This window comes from Pavona decussata, unplaced genomic scaffold, assembly GCF_977016875.1.
Source record: "Pavona decussata unplaced genomic scaffold, jaPavDecu1.1 SCAFFOLD_28, whole genome shotgun sequence".
NCBI lineage: Eukaryota > Metazoa > Cnidaria > Anthozoa > Scleractinia > Agariciidae > Pavona > Pavona decussata.
In genome coordinates this window covers 1923352-1948241 of record NW_028145451.1, presented here as the reverse complement: position 1 = coordinate 1948241, position 24890 = coordinate 1923352, and the positions used below count along the sequence as shown (strand labels likewise).

The following is a 24890-nucleotide window of genomic DNA, read 5'->3' as shown; positions in this document are numbered from 1 at the left end:
CCATTTTTTACTGCTGGATAGAGGGGTGGCTATGCAATAAAGGCACCATCTTAGCTTTTGAGGTTGAGGAAGAGGGTTGCAGGCAGAGTCACCATCTATTTTGTGGTTTGGTGGGTCCTGTTCGAGTATACTAGTTTTGACCACATCGATAAAAGACAAACCATTCAATTTATCTCCAACATATCAACGTTACTTTAAATACGTCAGGTGTGTGAGTATTTACTCTAAACGGCCAACGGCTATGATGGACGGCTCCATCGAATCCCCCAGCTAAGACAACAACTAGATAAGTACATGTACCCTGAGGGTTAACTGAAGCAAATCATGTTAAAATATAAAGCTATTTTGTTTAATTAATATGAAGTGAGGCCATGCGTTTTACGTGTGCGCAAATATGCGCAATCGTAAGTCGTTCTTTTTTTTATCATCACCCCTTTTCAGCATTAAAAATTACCGTAATATCTATTAGTTAGGGAGTTATCAAATTGTAACCTTTCATGAGGAAACACTCTTATGGTTAATACACGGCACGCTACCAACACGGGTTTAAAGACACTGTGTGGTTGTTGCTTGGTTAATCAATGTAATTACAAAGTTCAGCTGCGAGTAAGTAGTGAGGTATTTTTAATTCCAAAAGAATGGTAAATAACTACCTTGCTGCACTCTACTCGCAGCGTTTCACAAGAAAAATAGAAAGGTGACATTTGCATCGTGAAAACCTAGTGACTGCTTTCTAAATTCAATAGGAACGCCTCAACCTTAACAAAGCAGAGACGACGCCAGAGAGAACTTCAGAAAACAATATTTTTAATTAGCAGAACACTGATCCTACACGTGCGTTATAGACCTTGGTACGTTTCTCTGCCGTTCTCTGCAAAACAACAACGTGAAATAACCAAATTCAAGGTTTTACCCTCGTCAACGCACGAGGATAGAGTTTGCTTTCTCTCGGCTCAATCTGAACTTCAAACCCCCCTTACGAATTCAGTTCCTGGCTAAGTCTGCAAGTTAGTTCAGAGAAAGCGAATTCAATTTTTAGACTACGTTTTCGGTGGCGCCATGTCCTTGCTGTTTAACGGTCCCCTAATAGCTTAACGACAATTTGTGTTTGTTGTTTGGAAGTGGGTGGATGCATGCGTACCTTGTGTTTGAACATTATACTGAAAAAAATTACTAGAATGTTTAAACAAAATGGATCATTAATCTGATGCATGACAAAGGAAAGGTTTTGAGTCGATTTTCTCGAAGAACGCCTCCATAACGGATTTTATCTTTTTCGGTCAATAAGTTACGTTTGATTGTTCGCGCGCTCATTGGCTAATTTTTATCGTTAGGAAGAATACACGGTACAGTCTGTCGCGGATAACTAGTGTGAGAACTAAAATGCCAACGCCGAGAGATTTGCTACACGTTTAATTGTAGCGCTAAATTTTTGATGGGATAAGACCTCAAACTATTGTAAGTAGAATTCTTGAATTTGGAAATGGTCGAAAATACTTAGGATAAAGCAAGAGAAACCAAAATATGGTCCTGGAGCGGACGGGTGAGCATTTGCGTTGGAGTTGACTTGGAAATTGTGACGATGCTCCAGTAGATTGCTTTTAGAAAATTGCCAACTGGAATAGAGGTTAGTTTCGAACTTCTTATTTTCCGATATATTACTGAGTTATTCTACTTCAAGTTGAATTTTAGTATATGAGCTTTTGATTACTCCAGGTATACTCGTGTTTGAAACTGCGTTTTCGCTTCTTAAAAAACTAATTGATTGATGTAAGTTTTTTATTCGTCCGTCGTCTCATCGATAATAACCTTCCTCTTAAAATAGTCAAAGTTTTCCCAGGATCTCAGCTCGGCAAACGTTAATTAACCTGTCGACGATAAAATGAGGAAACGAAATCAGTAGTCACGATATTTTTTTTTCTGTGAAATATCAAGTTTACATGCAGAAGACGCGTTGCAGATGCATTTTTCGAGAAAATCAACTCACAATCGTTTTTAGTCATTAAGCAAGCGACTTTGGACAAACATTTCAGTTGAAAATAAACCGAGGTCAGTCAGTTTATACACCTGCTCCATTATTGATGATAAATTTTGCCATACACAATCAAAATTGCTGTGCGATTGGATGCACAGCTATATATTGTTTAAGCGGGCCTTTTTATATATTAAAACGGTTTCAACATTTCCTTCAACATCCGTTTAACATTTTGTTGAATTAAATGTTGTGAATGTTTAAACACGTCGTTCAACATTGTCAAGAGAGTTAAAACAAATTGTTGAAAGCTTGCTGAAAGCGTTTCCAAACAAATTTACATGTAAATTGGTTTAAACTTTCATTCAACTGATCGCTTCAACATTTCCTTTGTTCTCGAAAATGTTGGATGGTGTTAAAGCCGTTTGAACACTTCGTTCAACATTTCTCTCATAAACGTAGACGCACGCTGCCAGGCTCTAGAATTAATATTGAAACCATTTGAACGATCTCCACACAACATTGTTTTCACTTGCAACATTTTCCCAACATTTGTTCAACTTTTGTTGAACGAATGTTGGGCAAATGTTGAATCGTCTAAACGGGCGTTTACGAATTCACAAGGCAATGACAAGCTTTAAATTGGCTTTACAATTATTAACCTTTATGACTGTCAAGAGTTTGAATCCAGTTCAAGCCTAATTTTTTGCCAGGGTTTTTTGTTTTTGTTTTTGTTTTTAATCGCTTAAGTTGCGTCTTTCATAACTATGAAGGCCTGTCATCTATATTTAATCTTTCATCTACAGTTCGCTTATACTATTTTTTTTTTTCAAAATAATCGTTAATATGAAAATGTGCTGTTAGCTCGTTATTGGAATAAAAGCAATACTCGAACACAGCGATCATGAAAACGCTCGCTAACGGCAAGGTTTATAATGTATGTTCATCAGTGGTTCAACAAAAAACTAATTTTCTACTTAACATCAATGCCATGTGCAATGAATGTTAATATCGATCAAAAACAGGCCAATTGTGGGCATTCTGGGGTAATTATCGAGAAATCGTCAGTGAAAGCAAAGGTCTGAAATAATTCTGGCTACTGTTGTGGCAGGTTTTAATTGAACATACTAGTAAAATTTACAAACAGCAATATTAAGTTATAAGCCCTTGTACATTCATAGGGCACAAAATCAGCTATAAGCAACTAGGTTTACCAAGATAACAAAATTAAGACAATAAATCCTTGGACGAAAATCATGGCAATACCTAATTATAATCACTCTTAGTCTTAACGCCGACCTCGAATCTTATTGGCTAGTCAATGATACTCACTGTACCTGGTACAGCAAAGTACAACGAATTTATCGCGTGAACTCGCTTTCCTCGCCTTGCTGTACGTTATGTCAGACCATAATGTTTCATGTTTGCTTTTGCGAGTCTTTACTGAATGCCAGCTGCTTCCTCTATTGTTCAAAACAATAACATCAATTTTTTTTCTTAACTCTTCTACACGCTAAGATTAGCCTGAGTTTAAGCCAAAAGGCAAACTTAATTTAAATATTCGTCCCTCTACCAACTGGAAGCACGATCAACTTACAGCTCCCGACCACGCGACAACAACGAACTCGGAACCTTTGCTTGCGTGCGCCCACTCAGAAATATCAAAACTGATCATCCATTCAATGGATGGACATTCAGTTCAGTAATAATTCACTTCGATGAAAATAAAAACTTTTTACACCTGCCAAATCTTGTCCCTGCAGCTAGCGTATCATCTTCCAAACAATAATTCAACATCACAGTTCAAACAGACTAGCTTTTCAGCTGACAGTCGACTTTTTTTAACGACAATAATTATTCGGCAGTAGAGAGGATTTGTTATTATTCTTGAAGGCCGCAAGCATAAAGATAGACTGTAGTCAACTGAAATACCAAGCATCTCTTCGAAACCGTAAAATTACCGAAAAGCTGTAATTGTGTATAGTCTGAAGGAGAAGCAATCGAGTATAAACATAACGGCTGCCGGTAGTTTTTTGAATTATTTCTCTCCTAACATGCGAACGAAGCCGAAGAGTTGTAGATAAGTTCTAAAAATTCATATCAATATATTATGAAAACCCTCCAGTTAATTCTGTTGACGTCGTATTTGATGTTTTATTTTTTCCGTGCTATTTTGTTTTTTAGCCTTAGTTCATTCTATAGCTAGTGTTCGAAATATCCTGACTAAACCAAAGATCTGAAAGATGACACAAATCAATGTCACTCAAACTTTTGAAGGTTGATCAAAAGCTAATGAACCTGTTGAACGTCCCTTATGCATGTAACTCTGAGTAAGGCTGCTTCACATCAGTTCAGGAGTAAAGGAATATGGGATACTGATAATAGAGAATCCGGAGTTTCGAGCTTAATAAACTAAATAAAGGACAGTGCCTACTTAAATCGAAGAATTTTTGCGCGATTTATGACTGCGAGAAAATCAAATTATAGCAAGGGCTATGGGAATCCAAAAAGAAAATTGGGGGCAACCGCGCATTTTTCAGACATAATTAAGCAACAATAATCAAAAAAAGCTGTAAAATATAAGGAAATGTATGGCGTTTTGTTTTTTTTTTTTTTTGTTTTTTCATATTGAAGCTTTATTGTCAAATACTTTGATATGTTCGTGGCTAGTCTGACGCGGCGTTACGCCACAGCCAAGAAACTCTTCAGAGACCTTCAGAATTTATAGGCAAACTTGTTGAGCATCACGCCCAAAGTCCCGTTCGCAAATTCAAGATGCTAGCAGTCTGGCCCTCTATCGCAGAAGGAGTTTGCCTATAAATTCTGAAAGTCTCTGAAGAGTCTCTTGGCCGAGACGACAGACTAGCCACGAACATTTCACAAGTATTTGACAATTTTTGTATGAAGCTACCAAGAGCACTTGCTAAGTTCCTCTTTCTCTGCATAGTTTTAAACCGCGCAAAAAAATTCCTGTATTAGTAGGCACCAGCTACAGGAACGCCGGCCTGAGTATCTCGCGATGTGCAGAACGTATGCGCAGTAACAAAAGTAGGGGAGACAGATTATTTGGTGCCAAAAAGCAGTAGGATACCTCAAGGAGAAAACGACGAAAACCCCATTGAAGATAATCCAAATTAGTAAATTATTTCAATCCAGCTCCGGGTGAGATGCCACATTCTGTCATCCTGCGATAGTCGGAATCCCGTATTCCCACGGGAAGAGGAATTGAAATAGCCTAATTTGCAGGGGTTTTAATGAGTGATTTTTCCTTGAGGTATACCTCAAGCAATATTATACATTTCTAGGACAGATGCAGCTAATACTGTGCACTTCAGTTGTATCCAGTGTCTTTCAACTCCCAGAATAAAAAAAAACTGGAAACCCCGCGGTATGATTCAGACCAACTGTAGCAGCGGAGTCGCTTGTACAAACTTAAACGATGAACATAGTGTATATACGATTCTGACCTGCAACGTACTGAAATGACACATAAGTATAAATTAGGCATACGTTTAGCATCTTTTAATGAACTCTTTTTTAAAAAAAAAGAGTAGGCTCATTCGAAAAAAGGTGGAGAGAAGCCTTCGAGAATCAAATTGAAAGTTAAATTCTGAGCTTGATAATTAGAATAATGGAATAACCAGCTCTTGATCTATGGCACGGATATCTTTTCGGCCGGTCATAAAGTTAAGTTTCCATTATAATCGCGCGTGAGCCACACATTCTGCGAAGTTAAGACGTTAACTGGTCTGTCGCTTTAGATTTTTTTTTTAACCTCGTAAGAGCCGTACAAACACCGTGAGTAGAAGGACAATTACGAGGGCCCCTGACCTTCCGTTTGCTGCAAATAGCCCGAGGTTGGACAATTCACAGAGTCAGAACGTAGGATGGAACCTACCGGACGAGATAACAAAATACGACTGCTTGCTTTCAATCAATAATACAGATTGAATCGTCCAGGCTGGTACTAGTACACTCCAAGAAATCATGAGAAATTAATTCGAATTTAATTTGAATTTGTAAATATGAATTTCTTGTTGTGAATTACCAATGTTTTTGTATTAGAGCGTGAAATTTTAACGGTGAATGAATGAAGAAGCTGATTTTGGAGGATTCATAGGTAAATTGAGGCCGTTTAAAAGTTAAACTGAGGAATTTTCGCGTCAATATAGTTTTCGTTAAAAGCTCAATGACAATAAGTCACTTACCACATTAAGAATGAATATTCTGTATTCTAATTTTGGAAACTGTTTATTGTCTTTCTCGTAAGTCTATTTAAAAGGGTTTTCGTTCTGTAATTTTAATTTAAAATCTCTTGAAAATTGCGACGAATATGATACTTACGTTATGAGTTTTAGCGATAAGGCGCCCAATGCAATCTAATGCGAATAATAAAAATGTTAATATCTTCAGGTAAATAATTTCTTCAAGCGCAAGGTCATCGCGGAAAATAAGTATATTTCGTGAATCTTCAAATGGATTTATTTGGGTGCGAATTTCAATATCCCCGAGGCTAAACCATTTTCGTCAACGATCCGAAAACCACCGTATTTGTATTTTTTGCTTGAATATTTAACGAGTTGCTCTAAAACTCCCGGACATGGTTTGAAAGTTCTTCAGCTCCGATGAAAAGCTTATTGAATGGAGCGACAGTAATGGTCAAAGAATACCCGTTAATACGATAGCACGAGACAGCTGTGTTTATGGCGCAAAGAGTTCCATGTTTCCACAATCCTTATATATACATCAATTACAACGGCTGATGGCTGACCTCATTGAGCAATAAAAGCCATCGCGCTGATTGGTGGACACCATATGCAAATTACATAACCATAAGTTTAGCCTTTCGAAATTTTAGAATTAATGCGACCTGTGTTGGTGATTTGAACATGAATTTTGATGAATGAATATTCCTTGCTCATTTTCCTTGTGTGTGACGTGCTCTTTTCTGGCCACAGGTGAGCGGAAAATTCAGGTCCAAATGTTTCGATGGCGGACGAAGCGAAGGATCCTTCCAACAAGTCAAACACTGAGAATAAGCTGCGAGCGGCCGCAGTTTTACAACGCAAATATCGCTCTATGTCCACTTATGGAGAGCAAGTTATCGACGACGCGAACCGCTCCAACAAGGCGCTATTTTGCCTGCCAGAGGACAACCCTGTGAGATTCTACTGCAAAAAAATCGTCGAATCGAAGTATCCTTTAAAATTAGGACAGAAAAAACAAGGAAGCAATTTTAATCTTTAGATTTTCTCTACTAAGAAAATTTTCACAAGTTAGTCCCCTTTATTCATTGTTTTATATTTAACTATATTACGTTGTGGCTAGATGATACCTTACGGCTTGGCTGATGTAATTTTCAAGGTGCTTTAAGGTTGTCTGTCTGCTGCCTGCCGTCATATCCACGCATGCTGTTTTGTCAAGATTTGGTCGACGACTTCCAACTTGGCGGTGTTATTAGAAAATGTTGACACGATACTTTAGGATTTCTCCGCGAGCAGTTAAGCTTTGATAAAGCCCTAAGTTGATGAAGAACATGATTACTCCATCTATTAAATGATGTATTTCGGGAATTCTCCAAATTATTTTTTCAGGATATTTTCTGGTGCGTTTTTCAGTTTTCCAGAGATAATGTAAGTGGATCGTGAAGTTCGTCTATACGCACTTTGTTTTCTGCGCGCGTTTGTTTTGATGAAAATACGCGAAAATTGTTTTTTGAGGTGCTGTTTTCCTTAACTCCTCATCTAGAAAATTTGAATATTTCATCTTACTCACTATCGCAGCAAACTGTGTTGTTCTTATGTTAGAAGAGCCGCTGCCAAATGGGGACACAACCGAACGAAACAAAAAGCTGGTAAGAACGAGATTTTGAGCAATAAATAAGTTGAAGCTAATCCTCCAATTCATGCTTTTTTAGTAAAGACGCTATTTTAATGCGTGCGGCAAGAAAAGCCAACTCAGTGTTTTGGGAATACTTTTCAATGCGCCTACGGGAAACCTTTTTTTAAAAAAAAGCGTGCCGCAAAAATCGTAGCAACGACATGAGTGCCACAGTGTAGCTACGGTCGCACGGAATATTGACAAATTTATTTGCGATTTTTTTCTCTTAGTTACTATTTCCTTTTTAATCGATTTTGATTTAATATTTCAGGAGAAGTCTGAAATGTATTTTGTGATCATTTACTGCATCGAAGCTGCGACGAAAATTATAGCGAACGGATTCGTTCTTCACAAGGATGCGTATCTGCGAAATGGCTGGAACATTTTGGATTTTGTGGTGGTAGTAGTCGGGTAAGCCTTCTTATTTATCCTAGTGACAGAGGAGTTTGCTTACATTAACATTCAGTTCTGTACAGCTGTCGTGAATGTCATTTGTGTTTGCGCCGGATATTTCATTTGGAGATGAATGAGTCTAATTTTTTAGACTGTACAAGGAGCTTTGCATATGCCACTACAAAAACTGGAAAAATAACAAGTAAATTCATGGTGTTTTAAGCCGAGTAGCCAGCTGAGCCGACCATCGGTGTAGAAAAAACAATAAAATATTATGAAGTAGCCAACTGGGCAGGCTTTAGAATCATCTAGAGGTGTCAGAAGAATTATTGAAATTTTTACCTCTTATTCATTTGCTGCCAAAAAGTCTTTCCAAATTAAATATCGTAAACAATCCAACATTTGCCGATGTCGAGAAAGGATAAAACCCTTAACTTGTGGACTCTCTTATCGGATTTATTGCATGAAAATATATTTCGTCAAGGATTGAAATATTAAACACACCGATGAAAATTACCAAACGCTCTGTCTTTTATTAAGTTGTTTTATTCTATTATTCTAATTTTTGCCGAACAACGAAGTGCGAAAGTTAGCATTAAAGCGACACCAAGCCAAGTAATCAAGTTATTACACATACAAAACAACAACAACTAAAATCGCCTTGCAGCTAATTTTTTTTACCAACAAGAGTGTGGTACTCTTATTTATGGTCAAAGGAGCCTTAAATTAGGGAAAGCTCTAATTTCATTCTTGTTTTCTGAAAAACACTGCTTTCCGATATTTTCCGCCGTTCAGAATGAACCGTCTTTTAAAAAAAAACTGATGTTTTAACTGCTGAGTATTATTTGTGGTATGACGAGCACTGGCATTGCTCCGATAAAAATTAGTTCAAATTAGCAGCCAGAAAGGCTGTTCTCACTAACATTTTTAAAATTTTGCCAAGAAATTGTCAATTTCTTAAGGAAAAAGCTAACAACGATTGTAAATACCAAGGCAACAACTTGGCTGCTTTGAAAGGCTTCTCTACGTCATAAAACGTTTCTCGAAAGAACTCTTTTTCCACTGCCAGATGGAAACAAATTTTAAATTCACAAAACTAAAGAGGACCAGTCGATCCGGCCATCAACTCAAATAGTGCGACTAGAAAGTTAAAATATCGAGAAACAATGATAGATTGGAGTGGAGTAAGCGTTCAATTCTATTCTGTAAAAGCATTGAACGGCACTACATAAGATTACTGTTCAGTAGATTTGATAACATGAAGGATCCCAAGTTGATCCAGCACGAATCAAATCTAAAAGCTTAAACTATTTGAGTAAAAATCCTATCGAAAGCTCAGGGGTTGACAAAAGATATCGGAAAGAAAACATATTACACGTGCACTTGCCATAAGAATCTTCCGGTTTCCTTGTTGTTACGTGTATTATTTCCTTGAGTGGAACTTTTCCTTTACTTTTTTTCTTCTATTTTTAACTTTATTTTATTCTTTTTTTTTTTAGTCCAATTTTAAAATTATAAATAGAAAACGTACAAAAACCAAAATTTTGGGGAGAAATCCTTAATGTGACGCAATGCCTTAAATTTTATTTGAGTGCTAAAAGTAAAAGGTTAAGATTCACAATTCCATTTTTTCTGTCGATCGAGACGAAAGGTCAAGCCTTTTAAAAAATTTATAATGTAAAAATACCATACCTTACTCGAGAACTGTCAATAATCTATGTCTCTTTATAAAGATATGAAGCGACTAAAAACAAAAGATCTTGTAATGTGTATAGTAAACCGTTTGCTTCGTATGTTCTAATACTATGAAAAACTGGGATACATGCAGCTAGTTCACGCTAAATATTTGTATGTCAATAATAGACTACTTCTTTTTGAATATTAAACTTTCATGCAGCTTTGAAATGGCTTGTAAATTTGGTCTCCCGGCGACCTTTTTAATCACTTCAGGCCGCGGGAATTAAATACACACTGGTAGTATTTCAAATAAACAAGGTTCGTCAAAACAGAGAGTCAACGGATGCACAGCATTCAAGTACCATCTTTCCTGTGTTTGAAAATGGTTATGTAATGGCTACAATTGCACTGAAAATTTTCTGCTGACAAGTCGAGTTCCTCTTCTGATCCGGGCGGGGGCGGGGGTTTGTGGCGGTTGGGGTGAGAGGAGTTTCAATTCAAATGCTCTCCAAAACCAAAGTCAAATTTACGGTTTGTTTGTTTGTTTGTTTGTTTTGTTTATTTTCAATGAGGTCAACACTTTTCATCCTTGATATCCTTTAATGAAAATTGACCATAACATTCAGATTTCGTTTCAGTTTTAATTGTCAAGCTGTCAATTTGATTTAAACTGTTTGAACCATTGAAGGCTGTCATTATATGGTAACGATGTAGAATATCGTGACCTGGGTTGAGCCATTTCATTGATGAACATGTACAGTTAGGTATTTGCAGTCGAATAAAAGTCGCATCGGAACTTTATCTCTTTCAACTGACTCCTCATAGTCGTTCTTTTGTTTGTGTGTTACAATGACGTACGTCAAAAGTTAATCGTGGAATGTTTTCTTCTCTTCACCAATCGTTGTTTAGAGCGAAAACTTTGTTTTGGCGTTGTTTTCTTTCACGATACGTAATAACTTGAAATTTAAAACATTTTATGTTGTTTTCCGGATGCTTCAAGCTTCTGTTGCTGGTGCACCCAACGGTTCATATCACTGAATTTCTGTTCAGAAGGTAAATATCATCTCACCAATTCAAATTGAATTGTTAAGAATCGAAAGACTAGTTTTTTTCTTTGGTGTTTTGTCTCATTAAACGTTAGTAACACGGGAAATCCCGGGACAAAAAATCCTAGGGGGGGGGGGGGGCAACTCGGACTCACCAGATTTTCGAAAAGACAACTGGAGCCAGTCGCAAATTCGGGGCTAAGGGATCTGGCCCTAATATTAAAAGCATCTTAAAAGTCTAGCCAAAGGATCCGAATTGATCAAACTTGTTAGCGCACACAAATATTCCTTTTAAATGCCAAAAACAATCTTGGAAAAGAAAATGCACTTGAATTTTTTCTTTAATATTCCAGTTGGGTACTTTGATGCCATGTTAGTGACAGGCGGATGTATTGGCGTCAGTTCCATTAGGCAATTGCTAGAGCGCGCTTAAATCCAAACTAAGGAAGTGTGAGTAGATATAAATAGCCTTTAAATGTGAGAGCAATCGTTACAGCTGCCGTATTCTGTCGAAAGGCTTTTGACATGTTCGTGATAACAAGCAGTAATACTGAATGTGCGATTACATGCTTCAGAAAGTTCGTTTTCTTTTGGCCTCTTTTTTACTGGTTATGTATGATTCCAATGATGATTTGCTCAGTTTTAATCGCAAAACAGTTTAGAACCATGATTTTCAGTTTACCTTCATCGGTCAAGCGTATTTTATTAAGTACAGTCATGGGCATATGTGTTTGTTTGTGATATTGCCGGTACAGTTTTTTTCCGGCAATGACGCACTTTGAAAGCTGGTCACCATGGCTACAACCCAGCTCATCTAAGACGAAGCTATATTTGCCTTATGACTTCCATAGCCTTCTTTGACTAACTTAATATGCTCAGGCGACAAGGACGTTGACGTCAATAGTTTGTTGACGAATAATCCAGAAATCCGATTTGATCAGGATTTCAAAGGCCTCGCAAGTTTAAAACGATTTCGATTTCGTTTCAGTGAACTTTCGTTTCCTTGAAAGTTTTCAAACGTTTATTGAAAAACCGAGGCAAACAAAAAAATGGCAAAATTAATGTTTCGGCCTGGTCGAAGTGGAATAAATAGTCCCAAAAAAGGAACAAATGTACAGCTGTTGAATCGTGCATGCGCCGTGGATAAAGAAGATGATTTTCAACGTGAGTAAAGCCTGAAAACCCCAATTTCGACAGCCGCGACCGAGTTGGCCGTTGACAGTCTATAGGAGCTTTGTTTTTCCCAATAAAGCCACATAATTAATGAGCAACCTGCCTGTTAAGTAAAAAACATCTTACATAGACACAATTTAATTTGTTGTTTCTTCCATCCGTTTTTTCCTTACACTTTAATGCTTTAATGTTTTGTGTACATACTGATATTAAGATTTAGACTTCTTTGTTTGTTCTTCCTCTTCGACTCATCGGAAGCTTCACCTTCCGACAGAAATTTGTCGCTTTGACTTTTATTTTGGGAAAAAACTTCGTTTTACCTGTTTTTCTATGACATATTGACATCCGTTGCTATAAAGAGAGACTTTACACAATAAGACACGTGATCGAATAGTTTCTAGTAGTGTTTCGTATGGAGAACATCAGGTGAACATCACGTGATAATACTCAGTGCTTGCGGCTCTAAATAAGAACTTCCTGTGATAAACTTGGTTTTTCCTTCATCCAGATAATTTGATATTTTCTATAATTACATCTTATTTAACATGTCTTTTATTTCGCCCACGCGATGCTATTCAGACATAAGCTTAATTTATGTGCGTTATAATGTATCCCACAAAAATCGTGGGCCATATGTTAACATTTTTGCACTGCAGACGAAATCATTAAGTTTTCAAGCAAAAAAGTACAATGCATAAGGAAGTAAAAATCAACAATGAAATCGAACGACGTTTCGGAGTCGTCGAGACACCATTTTCAAGTTCAAAATGATTATATTAGATTTGTATTTGCTTATGTGTTACCAAACCTTTTGCTTATAAAACATATAATGACAAATACATAATTTATTGCGTGAAAATAAGCTCCTAGGGTTGTTTTATGACCTGCATGAAAAAGCTATCGAAGACTCCTTGCCGCGTTTGTCTATACGTGGACACCCGGCTAAAATATGATCCAATCAAAACGCGGCCACAGCACTTCTGATCTTTTACTTTAAGTTAATTGTTTCCAAATTATGGCAAAATTTCGAATATACGCCGTAGGCGTGTAGTCATTAAAATGACTTTTTAGAGGTATATTTTTCCGGTGAGCCGTGTTCTCGTAGGGAGAAAGAAGCATTAATCGTTTTCATAGTGAATAGGCCTAGACATTTAACTTCAAAAACACCCGAAAACAGCTTGAAATACTAAGTGAGCAGCCTGAAACAGCTTAAAACCGTGTTTAAGGGGGGCGGGGAAGTTATTAGGCTGATTTAGCAACAGAATGGGAACGTCATTTGAGGACGCGAGAGCGCGCGGAATAGTCTGGACGCGAGTTTATTTCGACTATATATGGGCATTCTTGATGCGCGCACCGTTGTCAACTGACGTTCCCGTTCTGTTGCTAAATCAGCCTAATATCACGTGGGGGGGGGGGGAATTTGAATCTGAGGATCAGTCCTCACGGTCCGTGAGGAATACCCGTAACAGACGCTTATTATGGTCTGTTCGGACCTGTTCTGTTTTCGGCATGAACAGAAATTTAAAGTATTCGGTTCATTCCTCACCTGACATCAGAATGAACGGAATACTTTTCTGTTCATGCCGAAAACAAAATAGGTCCGAAAAGAGCATAATAACCGTCTGTTACGTGTATTCCTCACGGACCGTGAGGACTGACCCTCAGATTCAAATGTAGAAATGTCATACTTCTTTGTAAAAACAGCATGGGGTAGCGAAAGTGATCTCTGGACTGGTTTTCTAGTCACCATCCGTTTTCAGAACGTGTTCTTTTGGAAAACCTTGTTCAGCCTATTTACTCATTCCCAAACCAGCAAAGGAATGAACGGAATAGTCCCAAGGGAATGCTCCCTGTGATTGAACTCCAACGTAACCTTGGCAACGCGTTAATAATCTCATGTCATCGTATGCCCAGGAGTGAACCGCAACACCAGCAAAACTTGTTTGCACAGATACTCATAAATAATAACGTGGATTTGACGCAAATGCATATTAAGAAAACCATGACAACTTAATACCTCTGTTACGTCATCGTCTGTTTTTGACACAAGTCCAAAACAACTAGGATGCGCTAAGCTTTCTGCTCCTTTGTTTATTGACAGTAAAACCTTTCTCGATTTTTAAATTATGAACATGAAACAAAAATAATAATAATTGTACTTCTGTACCCGCTGACTATATACATACAAAATTCATGACACCTTAAAAAAATGTAATTCTTTTTCTATAGCATAACGTAAAACACCGCGTAGATCTCTAAACACGATCGGCGGTTTACACTGATTATCCTTTCATAACAAAATTTGACGGTTTTTACACCAAAAAGGTAAACTAAACTTCTTTGTTTTTGATGCCAATTTTCAACAATTCAAAACTGCATAAAGGTTTGAAAATGTCCTCCCACAACATCAACGCAGTTTCTTCGTCCAGGTCTTGGGGTCCAATAGCAGCTTCGAACCGTTTGTATCCGGGTGGCGAAGTTCTTTTGAGTTCTTCTAGAGTCACCTTCTGTCTGCCCCATTGTCGATCCCCCTGTTCCACAGCTTGCTTACTGTGAGTTTCTTTATTCGATGCGATATCTTCATGTTCATCGGCGGCATCAGCCATGGCAGATTTGTTTTTCCTCACGACGACCACGCATTGGTCGGTGTTGGGGCAAGCAACCCTTCGGCCCAATCCACTGGAAATTTCCGGGGTCATAATCACTTCGTCAGGACAAGGAATGGTGAACATACCCCGGCGCCAACACTTGCTTTCTTTGCGACCAAATCTCTTTTTGAAAAGATTAAACATTTTTAAACGTGTTTTCTTTTATCGGTCCCAAACTTGAAAAAAAAAACAGACAGTTTGAGTTGAGGAAAATGGGAATACTCAGTGTTTAAATAACGGCATAAGCTTTTCGAAGAATGTTCTCGCCCAGATTAACCTACTACAAAACTGGCCTATCACAAACTTGTAAACGTACCAATTTAAACCCAATCTAAGGTAACCGTGTGCTAATGTCGTAAGAGTACTAATGTAACCATGGCAATTATTACCCATCTAACGTCATTATGTTATTTAAATACTCATGTAACCATAGCAATTACATCCCGCTCAGCGTCATCATGCATTGAGGACGCAAGAGTACTTACATATACTTGGCAACTTAATACCAAGGGTTAATTTAATACCCGTTTGGCCTCATCGCCTGCTTATTGCGTAAGAATAATGACGTCCTCTGTATTATAGTTTATCAGTTATGACATAAGCATGGCAATTTATGAGTCCAAATATGGTAAAAAAAAATAACGAGTTGAAATACTCCCTTAAAGGAATTACTTTGGACCGACAAATTTTGTCTCCAGTTTTAAAGTTCAGTTCACATAATCGGTAGGCTGAGTTTGTATTTCTAGTGGCAACCAATGAAATTAATTTTTACTTTTTCTTTATGCCATATTCAGTTTACTTCTCTAAACGGGCGAAATTAACACAATGTATTAAATTTTAGGTTGGTTAGCATGATTTCTGGTATTGAGAGCAACAGCATCAAGGAATCCGAGTCACTCAAAGTGCTGCGGGCTGTGCGGGTCTTACGACCACTTAAAATAGTTTCTGGGATACCAAGTGAGTTTTTACCTTTTCCCCTTGTTCCCTTTATTGAATACAGTTACAATCATAGTGAATGCAGTTAATAATAATAATAATAATAATAATAATAATAATAATAATAATAATAATGATAATAATACTTTATTCAAATACATATATGCTCATAAACATGATACACGAGATACACGATACATATTTGAAAAGGAGGAACGCGAGGTTATCCCTATAAAAGGTCCCCTAACTGGACGTTTTAAAAATATTAAAAAATTACAAAAAACGTGGATAAAAATCACTGGTGCAAGTACAAAATGGTTAGTAAGAATGATATTTATAATGAAAATATATACCATTTAGTGCTTAGTGCTTTTTACAGTGTAATGAAAGTAAAACAATCATAACATTATTGCAACAAATGAAGAACAGAAAGAAAGGAAAACAGAGACAACAAGAATTATAGAACAAAACGAAACAATGGGCCGGGTGACAAAACATTTGTGCGAGTTACGCTTTGTGTAGTAGACTTGCAAGGTAACAATTCTACTCGCAGAAACAGATATATAGAGCACGGCCCGGTTACATAGAACGTCTTAAGAAAAATGGGAGTTTTCTGCAAGCATTCTCTGCGTTCGGAAGTGTCTCGAGCGCCATATTAGGTCACTCAGCTGGTGGTGGGCTACGGAGGATAGGGGACACAAAGAGAGGGCACGATAGTCCTTCGGAAGACTGGTTACCACCGCAGACACTCCCACAAATTTTAATATGCTTTATTAGACCGGGCCCACATCTCTATCCGGCTTGGCTTTCACTGCTGACATAAGCAGAAGTTAACATGGCTCAAAACACTTAGTTTTTTAATGACTGTGTGCCGTTTCTGAGGGTTTTAAAGATGTTTGTGCTTGCACTTACTGCATGTGCCACTTTTAGCACAGTGGGCTTTACATATAAACTCTACCTCCTGGGAGGGGTGAGGGGATTCTCCTCCTCACAGTTTTTGTTGGGGGTATGCAGCCGACCTCTTGAAATTCACACCCAAATATATGATTCTTTCTCAAAACGTTCAGATCTGACACCTAAACGGATCCTCGTTTCCAGACGCGGCGCCGTTTCTCGAAAGTATAGACAACCTGAAAAACATTTTTTAATTCCCTTTTCTATTGATTGGTGGTAATCATTAGTAAAATCTTAGCTTTCATAAGGTTGGAAAGATATGAAATTTTTTGCTAACTGATAAATAACAACTGGGCCTTTTATCAGCATATTGTATCCGAAAAAAGATTTTTAGGCTCGGGAAATTATCGGCCGTTTCGAGTACTGAACCCCTGGGCTTCACATTCATTGATACCTAGTTTCAGACAAAAACAGTTCAAAAACCATGCCCATTCGGGCTGCACATACGTATATATCTTGTACGAGGGAGTGGCTCCGGGCTCCACCACATCCCTGAGTATTGTGAGTTAATCAATGTACTCATCGCGTACCTATTTTTCTTCCAGGTCTTCAAGTTGTCATGAAGTCAATAGCGAGGGCCATGATCCCTCTTCTTCAAATTTTGTTTTTAATTTTATTTGTCATTGTAATCTACGCCATAATAGGATTAGAACTACTTCGAGGAAAATTTCACAGCACATGTTATAATTCAACAACGGGTAAGAACAAAAAACCTCTTTTTTTCTTTTATTTCTTTAAGCACTGCAGTACATTCTAGTTTCGAGTGAAATTCTTGTTCTGTTCTACCTGAAACCACTGTAACTTAATAATTGTGTTTTGAATGCCATGGAGGACAATTTTGATGCCAAAGTATATAAATCACGTATTCAAAACGTTAAAGAATGCTATGAAACTAAAGACAATAATTCACGTTAAAGCTTGCGACTACTTTTTTTTTTGTTTTGTATTTCAGGTAAATTAGACCCTAAGTTTATAAACCCACGAGTCTGCAGCGAGCCGGGTGTGGGAGGTCGACCCTGTGACCCAGGCCTCAACTGTGCTAGCAACTCCTCGGTTTGGCGTGGACCAAATAAGGGCATCACCACGTTTGATAATATTTTTCTGGCGATGTTAACAGTATTTCAATGCATTACAATGGAAGGATGGACCGACATTATGTATCATGTAAGTAAATACATCACTTATGTTCAGAAATGCACCTAACCCTGAATTTGGGTACTTTGTATAGGAAGGACGTTTTTGTCATTTCATATGACTTCATGTATGACAGAATTATTCATGTTTTAGTAGGAATTTAGGGTAGGGGACACTTTGTTATGTAATGTTTATCATACAGTTCATGCATCTCACTAGCGTGCATTTCTGGACATAGCTATATATCGCACAGAGCGAGATCAAAACGTGTGCTACTTTTAACGAGCCTTTCATTTGCCAATATAAAATAAATATTGACATAGTTTAAAAAGGTATTAGCCCTCTTCTATTGCTTATTAGTATAAATCTACTAGTGTTCTATCACGAATGCCGTTCTCTGACTGGCTACGCTACTCGCTATCTATTCTGTGATAGATAGTGAGTAGCAATTTTCAACAAAATGGCGCCCGCTTCTTCGCGTTTTCGAAGTGTCTGCGATGAGGAAATAGATAATTTACTTGTTTAGTTTTGAACGACTCGTAGATTTACACTAAAACAATTAGATTATTCGCTCTCGATTTCTACGCGTGATAGTTGATTCGGGCTTCGCCCTCATCAACTATCACGCGATAGCAATCTCGAGCTCATAATCTAATTGTTAATTGTTATGCTGTAATAACTAATAAGCGAAGGCTGCTTTATTTACTGACTCATCCTCAGTCGTTTGTCCGGACATGAGTCCTACGCACCTCTCCCGAAAAAGACGACCAAGGAAGAATCAGCTATGTTTCTAGCTATAAGTTTTCAAAATTAAAATTTCGGGGATTTTTTGTTTGTTTATGTTTTTCTGTGAGTGGTGGTTGTTTAGTTTGTCTTTTTTTGTGTTTCTTTGTGTTGTTGTTGTTGTTGTTTCTATTGCACTGGAGTGCACTGTATTCACTGCATAGATTGTTATGGTTTGTATTGCACTGTAATATATTGCATTACAATGCATTGCATTGAATTGCATTGTATTGTATTGCATTGCACTGTATTGTATCCCTTTGCATTCAGTTGTATTGCATTGCATTGCATCGTCGTGCATTGCGTTGCATTGCATTGCGTTGTAATACATGCATTACATTGCATTGTATTGTATCGTATCGTGTTGTGTTGTGTTACACTGTATCGTTTTTTGTTTTGTTGTATATTTTAGCGCTTCAGCGTCATGTAACCTGTCGACATGATATAAATAGCGCTATACACTCTAAAGCCGATTCCAATTTAAACTAACCGTCAATTTCTCTCTGTGCAGAGTTACGATGCTCGGGATTATCACATCCGTGTGGTTACATCTATCGTGTACATATCGTTAATTATCATTGGCTCGTTCTTTATGCTCAATCTCGTACTTGGTGTTTTAAGCGGGTAAGTCTTACCAAGCTACATGCATTATCATGGATAGCGCTCTTTTATGGGACAGTTACAAATTATTGTTCACCACCAAATTTTCTCCTCCTAGTCCAATTGGCTAATATTGGGTACGTGACGTAACACATAGCGATTTATAGGGTCCATCAGGTCGAAAATGTCCGGATGAATAGTACCCGTCCGCCTCGCATTTATTTTTCCAACTCAATAACAAACAGCTTACTTTCATTGTGATTGAAGTCCTTTACATTATTCGTTTTTTTTATATCTCAACTGTCAAAATGTCAGTGTCAGTGGCTTTTCTTGGAAGGATACTTATTGTTGAAAAATCCATTCAGTAATATAACGTGTTTATGTCTTGGAACTGCTTGTTGCCCCTTGGAAATTTGATGGTCTTTAAACTGAGATCCAAGCCCTCGAACAACATTGTTTTAAGAGCATTAAAGCATCATTCAATATTTCTCAATAGAAACAGACTGTTGTGGCTTAGATATAATTACTCGGAGAAATGGTTGGCATGGGACCAATTCTGCTTTAAGGATATTAGTATCCTATTCATTTTAATCCTAGCCTGCGAGAGGGCCCACCTAGTGGAGTTTTCTCGCCACAATCTCGACAGCTAAGTAAATCAAATAAATATAACTTACTTTCTTCCATTTACTTGCAAAAAGGTTTCACTTCGACGTTTTCTCAAATAATTCTCGTTTTACCTTATAAACATCAGTTGTACCACAACTCTTCCCAAAAATGTTTGGAAAATGCTCTCTCGCAAGCGACACATTCCGCAATCCTGAATGTATTCATTCTTTCTTTCATTCTTTCATTCAATCATTCATTTATTTATTTACTTATCTATATTTCCAGTGAGTTTGCGAAAGAGAGAGAGCGAGCTGAAAATCGACGAACATTTTTCAAGTTTCGTAGTCGAGAGAAGATAGAAAGACAAGTGACTGCCTATTCCAACTGGATAGGAAGAGCGGGTAAGAATCATTCATTAATTATCATGTGACCGGAAGGCCATGTGTATCTCATTCTGTCGTAATGAGAGACTCTTCATTGTGTTTTATCTGGGACGGTTTGTAAACGGAACATTCGTTTTAGAATTATTATCATCATCATCATCATCATCATCATCATTATTATTGTTATTATTGTTATTATTATTATTATGTGTAGTTGATAAACGTATGGATACTAAAATAGAACCACATAGGGCGCGCAGCGTAACCGGTGCGATCTGAAGGAACAATAAAAAGAAAACTGCTGAGTTAAAAAAAAATTGGCGATAAAAGATAAAATCTAATAGACAATCTAAAGCTCTCTGATACTAGAACTATACTGAGCTCCTATGCTATTCCCTCAGAGAAAGTCAAGTGACGGTAGCTTTGGAAATTCTCACTATGTTGAGAGAACTCGAGATGGTAGCCTTCTACATCCTTCTTCTTCTTCTTCTTCTTCTTCTTCTTCTTCTTCTTCTTCTTCTTCTTCTTCTTCTTCTTCTTCTTCTTCTTCTTCTTCGTCTTCTTCTTCTTCTTGTTATTATTATTATTATTATTATCATCATCATCATCATCATCATCATCATCATCATCATCATCATCATCGAATTGAGCGTGTTTGTGGTATCAAAGTCGTTAGACTGACAGGCTTGTGTCAGTCAATAGGCCCATTCATTGGTCTCGCAAGGTAGTCTAACAGCCGTAACTTCCCGTGAAAAGGCGACGTAACGCCTCCTTTTGAATAATGACAACAATATTTGCATCCTCAACAAGCTGAGTATCGATAACTTCAACTTAATTCAAACTTGTCTCGATGAAAACAACACAACCCTTAGTTGATTTTTATGTATTAAACTGACCGCAGTGGGAAGGGACTTACTTGACTGGGGGTGGCGCATCTCGTACATAGTTTTGAGAGGAATCCCTAAAAGTTACATGTTGATGATCTGGTGATACGCTTTAAAGAATACTTTGACAAATATTTTGGACAGTTCCTGATATTGCTTCTTTTTTTATTTTCAGAGGACATCTTATTAAGGGAGGAGAGAGAGAGGCATGGAGTCGGTGAAGGTATGGCGTGTTCTAACTAAAACTTGCTGTTGGATGTATTCCCCATCTGACTAATATTTGCTGATTTGGAGGAAAGGATTTTCCACCTTGATGAGAAACAATTGCATCAACGGCATTTCTTTGCTATGAAAATCAGTAAATCATTGAGGGATAAACAGTTCCAGTTGTTCGGAAGTCGTTTAAAGTGCCCAACGTTTGCTGTTTTCCTATACACAACATGAAATTCTCAGTGTTTGGAACCTCTGATAAAACCATCGCACTCGTTGTTGATATACATATAATGTCAAGTTTTCTTTTATTCTTCCTATTTTACCGGTGTTATGCGTTACTGACATTCTGAGAAAAACTAGGATGATGATCACTGGTTTTTTTTTTTTTAAAGGTGGTCCACGTGATCCATTGAAGAAACGCTACAGCCTATCTGACTCAATAATGCATCTGATAGAGGAACATGGAGAACATTTTAAAACTCTTAGAAATAAGTCAGAAAGGTATATTACAGGAGCAGTATTTACTCGCTTATTAGACTGCTTTTCAATTGAGTGTCGTGCAAGAAAAATCGACCTTATTACTTTGACCAATCAGAGAAGACGTAAACAGTACAATAAACCAATCAGAACTCCAAGCAAAATACATGTAACCGGCGTCAAACGGTGAAAACGCGTGCCAGTAAGTCACGATTGGTTTTAATTTTGTTTCCCATTGATGACATTGATTGGGAAAGTCGCGCGAGTTTTGTAAACCAATCAGAGCATAGTAGAGCAATATCAAAGCAAACACGAATTGCTTTCGACACTCAACTGAAAACTGCCTACTTTAAGTGAATAAACTTTGTTTGATAGCGATTGCACTTCACTGCTTCGTGTAAAGACACCTTAACGTAGGCCAAAATGATATTAATAAACCTTTAATTCAAAGGTACACGTTGTCAATTTTAGCATCATATAGCGTTAAATTACGAACGATTTTCGAAATCCACCATCTTGGATCCACCATATTGGATCAGTTTTGGAGTTGAATCAAGTCAAAATTCAAAATTAACTGCGATAGAAAATTCTCCAAACAAATACCTATCAAGACATGATCACCCTGAAAACATTTCTACTTTCAGCTTAAATGGGAATATGTGTTGACTTATGACATTATTTGAGACACTTTTTGAACAAAAATAAAGCTGTATCTCATATCTCTGTCAATTTGACTCCAAAATATTTGTTTTAACGAAGCTATTTTTATCAGTAGACCTTGCGAAAGCTGTAAATTCACTGGACCGTTATAAACTGCAGCTGCATTGTTTTTTAGGGCAGGGAGCATTGTTCTGTTGTTCGTTCTTTTGTTCTCTCGACCAACCATGTAAGACATTGCAAACTGTGCAGGTCGCCTCATTTCTATCAATCCATTTTGGGTTTTCTTTACAGCTCAAGCGTAATGCGAAAGCTCAAGAAAAAAGAGAAGATCTTCCGCATCCATGTTCGTCAAATGGTTAAATGTCAAGTTTTCTATTGGTCCGTTATAGTCTGTGTTTTTCTGAACACTGTTCTGATGTCAGTTGAACATTATGGCCAACCGAAATGGCTAGAAAAGTTTCAAGGTTAGTCCATACTAATAAGAACTTTTCAATCCTAGTGAATCAACTGTGTTCAGTATGTAACGCGCATGGATACTTTAAATGATCTTCCGCACGGCTTTCAGATACTCTAGCTAAGGGCTAATAGCTGAGGACTGAGCTAGAGCGAGCCTGACTCGAGGCGAGCTGGGTCGTTGACTAGTGTTCTATCGCGAATGCCGTTCTCTGATTGGCTACGATATTCGCTATCGATTCTGTGATAGATAGTGAGTACCGGTTTACAACAAAATGGCGGCCGCTTTTGTCGCGTTTTCGAAGTGTCTGCGATGGGGAAATAGATAATTTACTTGTTTAGTTTTGACCGACTGGTAGATTTATACTAAAACAATTAGATTATTCACTCTCGATTTCTATCGCGTGATAGCTGATTCGGGCTGCGCCCTCATCAGCTATCACGCGATAGAAATCTCGAGCTCATAATCTAATTGTTAAATAGACATAATAAAGTTTCAAAAGACATGACCTCCCAAAAGCAGTGATAAAATTATACGGTTGTTAGCAAATTGCGAAAGCGGCGTCCAAACGGAATGACAAATGACTTTTGGAAAGTAACGACTTATGGTGACCAGGCTTTCTGCAAGCACGTTTAAACTGTCCAAATTGAGTAGCAACTACACCACCCCCTCCACTCCGAATGCAACTTTAGTAAAAGCCTGCTAAATCCGAAAGTAACAGGGTCGTTGCACTGGGACTTATGGTATGTTAAAAGCGCTTACCATGAGCAGCGCGAGGTTATCAAAGGTCAATCGTCTAATTGGAGTAATGTTAATGCTGGTAGTGTATACCAACAGGAGCTGTAAATTCGAAAGTCCCAATAATGTCACCATAAAGGGAACTGAAATGTGAATGTTAAACGGAGTCGTATACTATGTCTCCTATCCATAACTCCTATCCAGTAATGAAATTAATTTCGTTTAGAAGCAGTTTTTAAATTCTTAAAATTGTTAGCAGGTGTCAAGATAATGTGGCCCCATTATTTCTGAGTTTCTGTATTCTTTGGCCTCGTTAGCTTTGTTTAGCAATGCATTAGTATTGTTATTTTATGTTTTCATTTTTCATTTCTTTTGCAGAAATTTCCGAGTACGTTTTTCTAAGCATATTTATAGCCGAGATGTTGTTAAAAATGTATGGGCTGGGCCCAAAAGTATACTTCAAGTCGGCGTTCAACAGATTTGATTGTGCGGTAAGCCTACACTTGTAATAAGAATGCGATTATTAAAAGGTTTAAAGCGATGAAGGTTCGTTTTGTAAGTGTTGCTGCACCATAAACGTTTTCCAGTATAACATAAGAGAAATACTAGGAACAAGAAAATGAGATCAATGATTCTGCACGCCTTGTGGGCCTATCTAGTAGAAGACAGTAATATGATTCTGCACACCTTACGGACTTTTGTTTTGCCAATGGCGCCGCAGGTTTGCAGTCAGATGCTAGGTGTCGGTCTTCCTTTTTAATTCTTTTTTTTTTTTAATTTTTGCTTCCCAGGTTGTCCTTGGAGGAGTTATTGAGATAGTTGTACAATATTATACAGAATATAGCTTTGGTATAAGTGTTCTTCGAAGTCTTCGTCTTCTAAGGGTTTTTAAATTTACAAGGTAAGTTTAAATTAAACCAGTGATGTCTTTCCACGTCGGGTATCATCAAATCGTCAGGAGAGACCTAATAATATACCTGGGGGAGGGGGGATCCCGCGATGAACTAGCATCCCATCCAGCGGGAGTAGCAATGCTTCTAGTCACTTTATGTCGGGTACCCTGTGATGGATTATTTTTGCAGCAGGAATAGTACTATATCCCAACCCATGCTTACAGTAAAAGATAGGGCGAAAACCCGTAGAAGGGCAAAAGGTGAGTAAGACAAAGGTCGTGACATAGGGATGGGCGGGTGGGGTTCGTAAGCCCAGGTTATGCCCCATAGCCCAGCGAAGCTTCGAAAGCTCAAGTACACCTTCGGCTGCTACCAATGTGTTGAGT

General features: G+C 37.8%; 1 protein-coding gene across 4 annotated transcripts in view; it reads left to right on the top strand.

The window, feature by feature from the left end:
• LOC146485051 (voltage-dependent calcium channel type A subunit alpha-1-like) overlaps nt 1-24890 on the top strand; it is a 64074-nt gene that overhangs the window by 4456 nt on the left and 34728 nt on the right. For 2 of the 4 annotated variants that reach the window (XM_085104010.1, XM_085104011.1), the window contains exons 2-14: nt 6931-7167; nt 7721-7826; nt 8124-8263; nt 15631-15746; nt 17225-17377; nt 17632-17843; nt 19108-19220; nt 20088-20203; nt 21245-21292; nt 21675-21783; nt 22711-22883; nt 23990-24102; nt 24403-24512. In XM_085104010.1, the coding sequence (XP_084960136.1) occupies nt 6962-7167; nt 7721-7826; nt 8124-8263; nt 15631-15746; nt 17225-17377; nt 17632-17843; nt 19108-19220; nt 20088-20203; nt 21245-21292; nt 21675-21783; nt 22711-22883; nt 23990-24102; nt 24403-24512 (1715 nt within the window). In that variant the 5' untranslated portion in view covers nt 6931-6961. Of the gene's footprint in view, nt 1-1475; nt 1628-6822; nt 7168-7720; nt 7827-8123; nt 8264-15630; nt 15747-17224; nt 17378-17631; nt 17844-19107; nt 19221-20087; nt 20204-21244; nt 21293-21674; nt 21784-22710; nt 22884-23989; nt 24103-24402; nt 24513-24890 lie in introns of those variants that run through there. The other 2 variants (XM_085104012.1, XM_085104013.1) reach the window with 2 other exon arrangements.